Source organism: Lissotriton helveticus, chromosome 5_1, assembly GCF_964261635.1.
Source record: "Lissotriton helveticus chromosome 5_1, aLisHel1.1, whole genome shotgun sequence".
Lineage (NCBI taxonomy): Eukaryota > Metazoa > Chordata > Amphibia > Caudata > Salamandridae > Lissotriton > Lissotriton helveticus.
The window spans coordinates 1,658,532,512-1,658,546,281 of NC_136065.1; the positions used below are offsets into that span (position 1 = coordinate 1,658,532,512).

At 45.0% G+C, this 13,770-nt stretch overlaps 1 protein-coding gene across 1 annotated transcript in view; it reads left to right on the top strand.

The window, feature by feature from the left end:
• The window catches only part of OXA1L (OXA1L mitochondrial inner membrane insertase), a 204,240-nt gene extending 200,406 nt beyond the window's left edge, over positions 1–3,834 (top strand). Inside the window, exons 9-10 of the mRNA XM_078644872.1 lie at positions 2,380–2,460; positions 3,482–3,834. Coding sequence (XP_078500998.1) covers positions 2,380–2,460; positions 3,482–3,591 — 191 coding nt within the window. The 3' untranslated portion in view covers positions 3,592–3,834. The remainder of the gene's footprint in view (positions 1–2,379; positions 2,461–3,481) is intronic.
• Positions 3,835–13,770: the final 9,936 nt, after the last annotated feature.

Sequence of the window (13,770 nt, forward strand, 5' to 3'; positions counted from 1 at the left end):
TGCATGCTATGCCACTGTACAACGTTGTGCTCTGTCAGTGCACTCTACGCCACTCGCCACTGCAGTTTATGCCACTGCACTCTACTCTGCACCTCTCAACTCTGGACCATTCTAATGCAGAACACTACACACTGCATCACTCCACGCCACAGTAATCTTTTCTGCACCACTACACTCCATGCCACTATTCTAAGCCACTGCACTCTGTCACTCTACTTTACACCTCTGCATTCTATCCTGCATCACTCCACTCTACCCTGACCCACTCCAGTCTACACCACTTCACTCTGCTCTGAAACAATCTACTCTACGCTGCTGCACTTTGCCACTTCAGACTACTCTGCACCACTCTACAGTACACCACTGCACTCTACGCCAATTCACTCTACACCACTTTACTCAAAGCCAATGCACCCTGCGCCAATCTACTCTGCATTACTGTATTTTACATCATTTCATTCTAGGCCACTGTACGGCACTCCACTCTGACTCTCTACTGCACTAAACTCTTCTCCACTCTATGCCACTCTAAAAAACTACTCCACTCTATGACACTTTATGCAACTCCCTCTATGCCACTCTATTCCATTCCACTTTACTCCACTCTATTATACGACACACTATTCCACTCCACTCTGAAACACTCCTCTCTACTCCACTTAACAACACTACTCTCTACTCCACTCAACAACACTACTCTATGCCATTCCACTCTCCTACAACACTCCGCTCTATACCACTCCACGACAATCTACTCTACGCAGTACTGTCTATGCCACACCCCAACACTCTGTCCCTCCACGACATACTACGCACTTCAATTCTACAACACTCTACTCCCTCCACAACACTCCACGCCCCTCCACTTCACTCCCCCCGGGCCTCTCAATTCTACACCACTGTACGCCACTCCATAACATTCCACTCTAACACTCCATACCGCACTCCTTTACCCTACTAACTTTTAGCTATGCTGAACGGTAGCCACACTGGTGTACAACATGACTAATACATATTGGCAAATACAATAGCCTTTGCATAGGCGAGACCTATTGACTTAGCCAATGCTTATAACAATAAGGCAAATCATCAATGCTTCACATCCATATTCCCAGAGAGGTCACTTGTGCAATGTTCTTTACATCTCCCTGCACAGGCCAGTTGTGCACAAGTTTCACCCACCTTACTACTACACACCGGTAGCATGTAGACATAAATGCAGTGATAACAAGGTTTGTTGCTCCTACATAGCCCCAGGGCCACGGTTATGAGAACTCAGGCATACACCTTCATACTCATTTGGCGATGACCATATTTTTATTCAGAAAGAAGCAGATAATGTTGGGTCAACATGATTTCGTGGAAGCTGTATCCATCACTCGGCAGCGTTCACTGCTTGTTATGTCAAACATATGCACCATCTAGTCAGGCACTTTAGCAAGAGTGCAGTATCTGCTGGTGTCTTAAGTACGGCACCACTTGCCCTCACGTAAAGCGGCTTTCTTCAGCAGGGACATATTGTGTGTACTACGATGCTTGCCGGAGTGTGGGGCGAGGGGGACTTTTTACACTCTGATGCTTACCCAGCTGCAATGGGCTATACTAAGAGCTATACTGTGCTGTACGTGCAAACACAAAGACTTATTCATGCTACGGATTACTTATGGTCGTGTACCACAGGGTTACAGTGTAGTATCTCTAAGAGACACCTGGGCGGCACTCAAACAAAATCAATGTGGACAGCTAGGAATGAGCTGATCTCGTGCAATGGCAATGTAAAGTACTTTGATAAAGTTGTCAAACCGGAATCCTCAGTGATTCCACTTTATTTTCCTGGTCTGGTTATGAACTCAGTGGACATCCAACTGTTTTTCAAAGCCATTTTAAACTGGTTTGCGTTTATTTATTCCTGAATTCATGTACTATTCAAGGAATGTGACGCAATCACAGGTGCAGTGCTGCAAAATCAGGATTGCAGGTAGACAGCATATGCTTAATACGTCCTCATGAAGGAGTGACTTCACTGGAGCTGGCCTTCTACAGGCTGCCGGGAAAGGTAAATCTAGGAGTAGTAAGTACCACTCCTTCCTTTACGGATTATATACTTTAGCTCAAGTAACTCAGTTATATTACTTGATTGGGGCCTTGGTAAATGGAGAGTTTCTCTCCCTTTTTCCTTTTCACAATGCCATCTGTCATCGATGTGTGTGCTTAGATCTTAGTCTCCTTGCACTGCAGTGGTTGTGTCTTTTGGGGATACAACCCACCCATTAGATGAGTCTGATGTCATTGTTCAGTTTATTGTATAATTGTTGGTGTAAATTCTTTAGTACACTTTTCTCATTTTCTTTAATCTTTTCACTCTGTCACTTGTGTCAGGTTGGAAGAATGCACAGACTGCCCAGCGACTGGAGGAGAGAGAGCGAAGCATCAAACAACACTTGGATAGGGCGGCCAAAGGTCAGTCCATACTGTCTCCCACATCCTTAGTGAATGAGGTGATATAACTTCTTCAATCCCCATGGGATAGAACAGTAATCATTTTGGTAGCTTTGCACTTAGTTATTTGCAGAGCTGGAAGAACACTCCCAGTCCTTACGAGACATGCCCACCTGCTTTGATGGTCAGAACTCCTGGATTCTGGTGTCCATTCTCTGATCTAGAATGCCCAGAATCCTTATGCCCTGCTCCTTGCCTTTGGCCATTCTGTATTCTCACACTCCACCACACCTCGCTCCCTAGCTCCAGTTCTGATGCCAAAACCTCCTGAGTGCTCATGCCCTTTCATGCTCTTTCCAGGCCCTTTGGATCCTCATATGCAGCTCCCGACTCTAATACCAAAATCAGTTCAATTCTCACTTCCCAGGCCTTCGCCTCATGGATCATCCCGTCATGCTCCCTGCTCTGTATTGTATTGTATTGTATTTTAATTGCATTTATAAGGCGCTTACTACCACTGACGAGACGTCAAATCGCTTTTTCGGCAAGTAGCACGCTACTCCGGAACCCATAAAGGATTAGTGTTGAATTGATATAGTGAAATACGAAAGTAATTTCAGTAGTGGATAGGTTAGTCAGTTCTTGGATTCAGAAGGCTAACGGAGGGATAGAAGAGGTAGAAAGGTTTTCATTTATATAGAGCTTGTTACCTCGGATAGGGTGTTGAAGTGCTTCTTTTGGCAAGTAGCACGCTACTCCGGAACCTTGCTACAACCGCTTGGATCCCTGTATCCTGCTTCTGTTATGTTGCCAGGACCCTCGGGTCTTTATTTCATGCCTTCTGGTCTAGTGCATGATCTCTTGGAGCATCATAACTAATCGCTCCGTGGGCAGTCACTGGATTTCGATCTACCCATCCTTCGTTGCTTGTGCAAGGACGATGGCTCTCTTTTTAAATATATATTTTTTACCTGTAAACCCCAAATTGTTTGTTTCTTTGAAAATCTCTTTCATTGGCCTTCTTTTTCTCCTCCATTTACAGGTCCTCTGCGACAGACCTTTGCACAGAATCCTCTGCAGCAACGAGAAGGTGCTTCAGTGTCACCCAGCAAACAGAAACCAAAACATCCATGGCGAGACACGATTGGCTAAAATGGCTTTGAAATGGCTAAGATACACTTTACAACCTGATACACCATTGACACCTTGCACTAGGCAGAGTGCATGTTACATGGACTTGTGGTATTACAGAATTGTTGGACTGTTGTTCAAATTGCTGTTTTTTCCTTCTGCGCCAAAAGCCAGACAGATAAAGGTGGAAACTACAGAAGGACAGACCCTTTGTCCACTTGTACATTTTGCCAAGGGCGTTGAAAATAAAATGCTTTGTTCTGATATCTTTTTGTAAATGCAGAAGCCCTAGCTATGTTATCAAACAATGGTTTGTGTGCGCGTCCTTCTTGCATTCCCCAGAGTATTAGGTGGGAATCCTATTCCACTTCCACTGTTAGGCAGTGCCCTTATTCCACCGCAGACACTAAAATGGTCTCTTTTTAACGTCAGACACGCTGTTTTCCCAGTTAGGCAAGCTGCTTGTTTTTTTGCTGCCACCCGGTTGGTTCCACCTCCTACGGCTGCCACCAGGTTGGTCTGCATCTTGCAGCTGCCACCAGACTGGTCCCTCTTCTTCCCAGTACCACGGTCTTAAGCTGGGCCCTCATCCTGCAGCTAGCCCTTCTGTGCTCTCCTTCCACTGGCTTTGCTCTTGCAATCTACCACAAGCTGCACCCTCAGTCCTCATTCACTCACAGGTTACACCTTTAATCTCCATCTGCCCAAAAACTGCCATATCCACATGTGCCCTCCCCAGCCATTCATCTGAACCCTCATCCCATCAGACTTGTCCGTTGGCTCCCTTGTGCCACCAAACTAGCCCTTATGAATGCTCCACCTGTTGGTTTTGGTGTGGTCAGGGCCTAGATTAGTAGCACTTGTAGGACACAAATCTGGCAAAGTGACAGGAGTTGGAATGTGGAGCTGCCTGTTGCGAGCTGTGGCTTCCTTTCACAGGCGAAGCGCTCGTCTTTCTGCTGTAATCAAGCTGGGCACCATCCCCACAGCTACAGCTATGCTGTGCTCTCACCCCAAAGCTGTCGGCAGGTTGAGACTTCAGCCACGCAGCTGTTGACAGTTTTCACCATGGTGAACCCTTGCCACTACAGCTGACACCACACTAACGTTGTGCTCCCATTGTCGCTGACTGGTTGAGAGAGTCACCTGCTGCTGCTGTCTGATTGGTATTTTAGGTTCACTAGGCTAATCCCCAATCACGTTGCTGCTCGTAAGCCTGGCCATAATTCCACCAACCTTGTCCTCATGTTAATGATTCAAACATGGCTTATGTGCGACAGGTGCAGCTAGACCTGGCTGATGTCCCACAGCTGACACTTGCTGGCCTGTATCGCCAGACTAATCTTTAGCCCTTTGACGGACCCTAAAGTGATCCACAGCTGCTGCCAGGCATGACACTAGCCCCAAACTGGGCCAATGGCCCACTGCAGGCACTAGCCTGTGCCCAGGTCCTCCTGCAGTCCACAAACTGGCCCTTCATTCTACCAATTTTGGGATTTACCTTAATGCTACGAACAAGGCTGTAAATCTTTCCTCTAATACATCCAGGCTGAAATGTATTTCTACGAATCTGGGCAATGTACCTACTGTTGCCACCAGAGTGGACCCCCCAGCCCGCTGCTCCTTCAGGACTGTACCAACTGCCAATGACAGGCTGTTCTCTCTAACCTGTTTTTGCCCAAGGTCAGTTCATCCTACAGACAGCACCATCTTTCACACCCCTGCTTCAGCCTATCTTCTATCTCATTTCTCACCTCTGGTTGGGTCCTCAGTTTACTGCTTCCACCAGAGTGGTTGAAACAGACTGAGCTCTCATCCCGCTCCTGGTGACGGGCTGTTCTCTCATCCCGTTGTACTTAGGTCTCGTACCCTTGCTAGGCTTGATACTCATCCCTGAACTGCTTTGCCTGATTGTATTGGCGAGGTGAGGGCTACGCCTAGTAGTGACAGAGGTAGAAGAGCTGTGCCTCCTGAAGACAAGCAGTTGGTTTTATATCTTGATAGTGTGTGATCTGATATATAATTACTGTAGGCTTGGTCCTGTCTTCACTCCTACAACCCTGCTGCCCACTGGGTGGGGCCCTTACTCGACCGCTGCCTCCAGCCCACATCTACCTCCAAGCTGGGTCCTTATCTCACTGCCTACACCTCTGCAGTCCGTTGCGTCTGTCATCTGTGCAGTCTATCTTCACCCAAATTGTCACCTTGTGGGGCTTATTCACATGGAGTTGGGCTCTTCGCCCTCTGCTGCCATTAGTGTCTTATACACCAAGGATTCAACTTGGTGGCCTGGGTTTGATGAGTCTGTCCCAAGGCACCGGTTGGACAAGGCCAGGCCTTTTAGCACCAGTTTGCATGAAAGACAAGCATGATGGGAGCTGTGGCCTCCTCCTCCCACAGAATGGTCCCTTTGTCCCACAGTTGCCACCAGGCTGGGTCATCTTCTCTTGGCTGTCAGATACTCCCACAGTGACACCTGGATGGGCCATTGTTCCACAGTTACCACAGGAATGGACTCCCAATTCCACTGCTTCTATCATGCCGGGTTCCCAGGCCCACTCCTACCACCATGCGGAGCTCCCAGCCACATGCTGCCATCCTGCTGAGACCAAATTTCCACTTCTACCAATTTGCTGAGTCTGAACAGCTTCTTGTGCCAACATTCTGGCTCTGAATGTTCCTATCATACTGGACTTACATTGCCACTGCTGCCACCTTGGTTGGCATCTAGTGTCACTGTTCTCGCCTTACTGGGTTCCCCCAGTCCCACTGTTTCTGCCAGGCTTGGGCTATACCACAGGTTCTAGGCTACTTGTAGCTGGTCTCAATCCTACTGCTGCTCCAGCAGCTACTACAAGAACAGCTGCGCATCTCACTGCTGACCTCCAACTAGGCCTTTTTTTATCATCAGATTAGGCTCACTTAAGGGGCAGCAGTTTTACAAATGTCCTGATTTGGTGATAGGAGTTCAGGTGGTGGCTTGGCCTGTGACCTAAAGCCTTAAATCACAACTACTTTCAAAGTGGCCTGTTTCCCAGCGGCCTTGAGGCTGACCTTCCTCTCATAGGTAGAGGGGTCCCGGACTCGAAAAATAAACAAATAGTGTAAAATATATACAGATTGAAAAGAAGAATCAAAGAAGTCAACAGAAGTGCAGTGTTTTATTCACAGCGCACTCATATAACCCTTTCGTGGTTAGACAGTATGCATCATACACAAGCTCAAAATCTTTCATGTGTTGTTTTATTTGCCCATATAGGAAGAGGGGGAGAGGGAAGTGTGTAGGGTACAGTTAAAGGTAAGATCAATGTGACTCACTTAACGTAAGTTTGTGACATTAAACATACATTGAAATTCATGTATACATTTTTTGTTAGATGGTCCCCATCAGACGGGGCCTCGTAAAACGTGCAAAAGTCAAACACATTATTATATACAATCAAGCTCCTGAAGGGCTGTATAAATCACGCTGGTATTAGGAGTTGATGGGGTAGATAGCAGTCTACGTTTCGACCCAAAGATTTGTAGGATGACTGATCCTTACATTGCGGGTCTTCATCAGGACATATGGGGGAAGGGCAAACCTCCTAGGGTCAAAAGGAAATGAAAACTAATTATTTTTAAGGACTCCGAAAATCCTGACAACCTAGCGGCGAAAACGCCGGGTGTTGTCTATTAACAACCATGAATAAATCCTGATTACCTGCCCCGTTTGCTGGTGGGAGGTAATTGATGCGACTAAAAGTTTTTCGTTGATGATCTAAAGAAGCGAGAGGACCGTGTGAGGGGTGATTGCATAGGGAGGCATTACGTGCTGTGTTAAAAGGGCATAACATCTAAATTAGGTTACCTGTTAGTCAGCAGAAAGAGCTAGACATGATCGGCAGCCCGTATCTGCGGGAGGGAAATGAAGCGTGGATCAGTAAATCTACGGGCGACAAATTGTCAGGCAATCATCCCAAACTCACTCAAACATGACACAAAGGTCCCGTGTTGAGCTCACCTAATTATTTAGATCCCTGAAAATGAAGGGTGGTCTTGTGGTTAGCGCTCGTCTCCAAAACCCGTAACCAGGAAGTAAGACGGGAGGGGGCGTGGTGACTTTAAAAACCAAGGTGATGGAAAGTGAAAAAAGACTGGTCTGTCGCGGTTGCTTAGTAACCGTTAGCGTTCCAAAGGGAAGACGAGGTTATCACCTAGTGGTAGATGTAATGATTCCTAAAAGGAGAATTTTGCTGGCTTCCCAAACGGATCACTTAAATATAGGTTCAAATTACACTAAACATTTATGGAGGCCTTAAGTTTGCGTGAACCTACCGTAAAGGTGGTTAAGACGCATATCTATTTTCGATAGGCACATGTATACCAAATTCCATTTTCACAGTCAGCGTGAAACTGCACCACGGCGGTTTTAGACGCACGTTATTACACAGTGATAGGATCAGAGATTCAGATTGAAGTAAAGTGACACAGTAGGTATATGGGATTGGCCTAATCACTTATTCAGAAATTGAACATGAGCTGAGGTTTTATGATCGCGCGAACCTACCACCAAGGTGGTTAAGACGCATATCAGTTTTTATGGAATAACGCCACATGTTTAACATAAACCATATTCACCATCTACGTGAACCTGCCAACAAGACGGTTAGACGCACATCATTACACCTAGTTAGCAACAGAAATACAGAATAGAGTAAAATGACAGATTACTGCAAAAAATGACAGGATAGATTTCAGAGATTAGCCAGCTGAGCAAAACTACTTTCGGATTCATTGAGACCATTGTGCACGGAGTCAAAAAAATCGATCCCTTTGAGTTCTCTTACATTTAGAATAGGTACTATGTTCCCGCCCCTCGGGCCCAGTTTAACCTGTTCTAATATGACCCACTTTAGATTTTCAGGTAAGTGATTTTCTTTATTTCAGTGCTCCACAAGGGGAGCTCCTTGGACCTTGCAACGGATGCGACTGCAGTGTTGTAAGAAACGCATTTTTGCTCGTTTCTGTGACTGTCCGACATAGGTTAGATCACACGGACAGGTGATACAGTACACCACATTGGAGGTGTTACAGTTTGTGTGTGATTTAAGTGTTACACGTAGCTGTTTATGGACAAATTCCTTTGTTTGTATCGTCGATGGGCAGGCCTTGCAATTGCCACATCTGAAATGGCCTACAATTGGTGGAAGGTTCCACATTGAGGTGATTGTCTGTTTCTGGTCACTGTCAAGAAATGAGCACACAACGTGGTCACGGATATTTTTGGCCTTCTTGAAGGAGTTTAGGGGTGGATTCCTGAGGTCAAGGTCTTCTGAGATCAGGTGCCAATGTTTGTTTATCACTTTCTTAATCGCATTGCTCTGAGTAGAAAAGGTTGTTACACAGATCAGGCGTTTTTCGTTACTCACTGTGCGCTCATTGGGTTGTAGCAAGACCTCTCGTGGGTTAAACCACGCTCTCTTTCTGGCTCTCTTGATCAAGCGTTTGGGATAGCCACGTTCTATCAGTCGTTCCATGAGGTTCCCAGATTGCTCCATATAGTCTTCCTTTCTGCTGCAATTGCGATGAATTCGCAAAAATTGCCCAAAGGGCAGGTTATCCCTAAGGCCTCTGGGGTGATGGCTGGAATATTGCAGTAATGAATTTCTCTCAGTCGACTTCCTGAATAGAGTTGTATGGAGTGCCCCGTCCTCAGCAATGATGGAGATATCCAAAAAGTTTATGATTTTTTTATCAAAGTGAATAGTAAATTGGATATCCTGTGATCTCATATTGAGCCAAGTGAAGAAGTCTGTGATTTCTGTTTCAGTTCCTGCCCAAATTAGGAGGATATCGTCGATATACCTCATCCACATATGTATATTTGATCTAAATGGATTAATGTCATTTAGTACGAATGTTTCCTCATATGTGGACATAAAGATTATGACCAGATCTGGGGCAAAGGCCGCCCCCATTGCCACGCCTTTGTCTGGAGATAGAAGTGTTTCTGAAACAAGAAAAAATTCTGCATCATGTCGATTTTGAGTAGTAAGATGATGAATGACGTGGGGACCCGAACGGGTGCTTCTCTTTTATTCAATGCAAGTGTTGCCACCACCAGTACTTCTTCTTGGGGTATACTCGTATAAAGCGACACAATGTCGCAAGTTGGCAGTAGTTCATGTCTTGAATCAAATAGACGTCCGTCTATCATGTTGATCGTGTGTGTTGTATCACGGAAATAGGTTGCGGTTTCTTCAGCCAAAGGTTTTAGAAAAAAGTCTATGTATCTACATAGAGGTTCCAATACGTGGGTTGGAATACGTGGTTTTTTTTGGTTTAGATATTGGAACTCTTGTTCCGATAGAAATCCTTGTTCGTACCAACATCCACACCCAATGTCTTCAACACAGTAGCAGAACTGCATAATTTTTTCCGGAAAATTAGACTCAGTTATTTCTTTAAGGATAAACCATCTCGATCGCACCCATCTGCCACAGGTCTAAGAATACCTTCCACCTTTGTTCCCCCTACTTATGCTATGACCCAATGCATTCTGGCATACGAAAGCCTTGTACTACGCGACGTAAAAAAGATTTTGGATGAAAAGAAATTCATCAAGCACAACCTCAGTAGAGCGGAGAAACTTGCGCTGTCATCACTTAGAGAAAACAAGGAAGTGGTAGTGAAACCTGCCGACAAGGGTGGCGCTATTGTGGTCCAAGGAGTGGACGACTACACTAAAGAGATCATGAGGCAGCTAGGGGATGGAATTAGCTACAAGAAGCTACCGGGTGATCCTTCAAAAGACTTGGCTGTTGAGATCCTGAGAGTCACACAAGAGGGTTTGGAACAAGGATTTCTATCGGAACAAGAGTTCCAATATCTAAACAAAAAAAAAACACGTATTCCAACAATATATACTTTACCGAAAGTACATAAAGACCTGCAGAAGCCCCCAGGACGACCGATCGTCTCCGGTTGTGGCTCAATATTGGAACCTCTATGTAGATACATAGACTTTTTTCTAAAACCTTTGGCTGAAGAAACCGCAACCTATTTACGTGATACAACACACACGATCAACATGATAGACGGACGTCTATTTGATTCAAGACATGAACTACTGGCAACTTGCGACATTGTGTCGCTTTATACGAGTATACCCCAAGAAGAAGCACTGGTGGTGGCAACACTTGCATTGAATAAACGAGAAGCACCCGTTCGGGTCCCCACGTCATTCATCATCTTACTACTCAAAATCGCCATGATGCGGAATTTTTTTTTGTTTCAGAAACACTTCTATCTCCAGACCAAAGGCGTGGCAATGGGGGCGGCCTTTGCCCCAGATCTGGCCATAATCTTTATGTCCACATATGAGGAAACATTCGTACTAAATGACATTAATCCATTTAGATCAAATATACATATGTGGATGAGGTATATCGACGATATCCTCCTAATTTGGGCAGGAACTGAAACAGAAATCACAGACTTCTTCACTTGGCTCAATATGAGATCACAGGATATCCAATTTACTATTCACTTTGATAAAAAAAATCATAAACTTTTTGGATATCTCCATAATTGCTGAGGACGGGGCACTCCATACAACTCTATTCAGGAAGTTGACTGAGAGAAATTCATTACTGCAATATTCCAGCCATCACCCCAGAGGCCTTAGGGATAACCTGCCCTTTGGGCAATTTCTGCGAATTCATCGCAATTGCAGCAGAAAGGAAGACTATATGGAGCAATCTGGGAACCTCATGGAACGACTGATAGAACGTGGCTATCCCAAACGCTTGATCAAGAGAGCCAGAAAGAGAGCGTGGTTTAACCCACGAGAGGTCTTGCTACAACCCAATGAGTGCACACTGAGTAACGAAAAACGCCTGATCTGTGTAACAACCTTTTCTACTCAGAGCAATGCGATTAAGAAAGTGATAAACAAACATTGGCACCTGATCTCAGAAGACCTTGACCTCAGGAATCCACCCCTACACTCCTTCAAGAAGGTCAAAAATATCCGTGACCACGTTGTGTGCTCATTTCTTGACAGTGACCAGAAACAGACAATCACCTCAATGTGGAACCTTCCACCAATTGTAGGCCATTTCAGATGTGGCAATTGCAAGGCCTGCCCATCGACGATACAAACAAAGGAATTTGTCCATAAACAGCTACGTGTAACACTTAAATCACACACAAACTGTAACACCTCCAATGTGGTGTACTGTATCACCTGTCCGTGTGATCTAATCTATGTCGGACAGTCACAGCAACGAGCAAAAATGCGTTTCTTACAACACTGCAGTCGCATCCGTTGCAAGGTCCAAGGAGCTCCCCTTGTGGAACACTGCAATAAAGAAAATCACTTACCTGAAAATCTAAAGTGGGTCATATTAGAACAGGTTAAACTGGGCCCGAGGGGCGGGAACATAGTACCTATTCTAAATGTAAGAGAACTCAAATGGATCGATTTTTTTGACTCCGTGCACAATGGTCTCAATGAATCAGAAAGTAGTTTTGCTCAGCTGGCTAATCTCTGAAATCTATCCTGTCATTTTTTGCAGTAATCTGTCATTTTACTCTATTCTGTATTTCTGTTGCTAACTAGGTGTAATGATGTGCGTCTAACCGCCTTGTTGGCAGGTTCACGTAGATGGTGAATATGGTTTATGTTAAACATGTGGCGTTATTCCGTAAAAACTGATGTGCGTCTTAACCACCTTGGTGGTAGGTTCGCGCGATCATAAAACCTCCGCTCATGTTCAATTTCTGAATAAGTGATTAGGCCAATCCCATATACCTACTGTGTCACTTTACTTCAATCTGAATCTCTGATCCTATCACTGTGTAATAACGTGCGTCTAAAACCGCCGTGGTGCAGTTTCACGCTGACTGTGAAAATGGAATTTGGTATACATGTGCCTATCGAAAATAGATATGCGCCTTAACCACCTTGACGGTAGGTTCACGCAATCTTAAGGCCTCCATAAATGTTTAGTGTAATTTGAACCTATATTTAAGTGATCCGTTTGGGAAGCCAGCTAAAATTTCCTTTTAGGAATCATTACATCTACCACTAGGTGATAACCTCGTCTTCCCTTTGGAACGCTAACGGTTACTAAGCAACCGCGACAGACCAGTCTTTTTTAACTTTCCATCACCTTGGTTTTTAAAGTCACCACGCCCCCTCCCGTCTTACTTCCTGGTTACGGGTTTTGGAGACGAGCGCTAACCACAAGACCACCCTTCATTTTCAGGGATCTGAATAATTAGGTGAGCTCAACACGGGACCTTTGTGTCATGTTTGAGTGAGTTTGGGATGATTGCCTGACAATTTGTCGCCCGTAGATTTACTGATCCACGCTTCATTTCCCTCCCAGCAGATACGGGCTGCCGATCATGTCTAGCTCTTTCTGCTGACTAACAGGTAACCTAATTTAGAGGTTACGCCCTTTTAACTCCGCACGTAATGCCTCCCTATGCAGTCACCCCTCACACGGTCCTCTCGCTTCTTTAGATCATCGAAGAAAAACTTTTGGTCGCATCAATTACCTCCCACCAGCAAACGGGGCAGGTAATCAGGATTTATTCATGGTTGAGAGCACAGCATGTGGCTCTATATGTATATAGCCCTCAGTGTTTTTAATAGAGAACACCTGGCGTTTTCGCCGCTAGGTTGTCAGGATTTTCGGAGTCCTTAAGAATAATTAGTTTTCATTTCCTTTTGACCCTAAGAGGTTTGCCCTTCCCCCATATGTCCTGATGAAGACCCGCAATGTAAGGATCAGTCATCCTACAAATCTTTGGGTCGAAACGTAGACTGCTATCTACCCCATCAACTCCTAATACCAGCGTGATTTATACAGCCCTTCAGGAGCTTGATTGTATATAATAATGTGTTTGACTTTTGCACGTTTTACGAGGCCCCGTCTGATGGGGACCATCTAACAAAAAATGTATACATGAATTTCAATGTATGTTTAATGTCACAAACTTACGTTAAGTGAGTCACATTGATCTTACCTTTAACTGTACCCTACACACTTCCCTCTCCCCCTCTTCCTATATGGGCACATAAAACAACACATGAAAGATTTTGAGCTTGTGTATGATGCATACTGTCTAACCATGAAAGGGTTATATGAGTGCGCTGTGAATAAAACACTGCACTTTTGTTGACTTCTTTGATTCTTCTTTTCAATC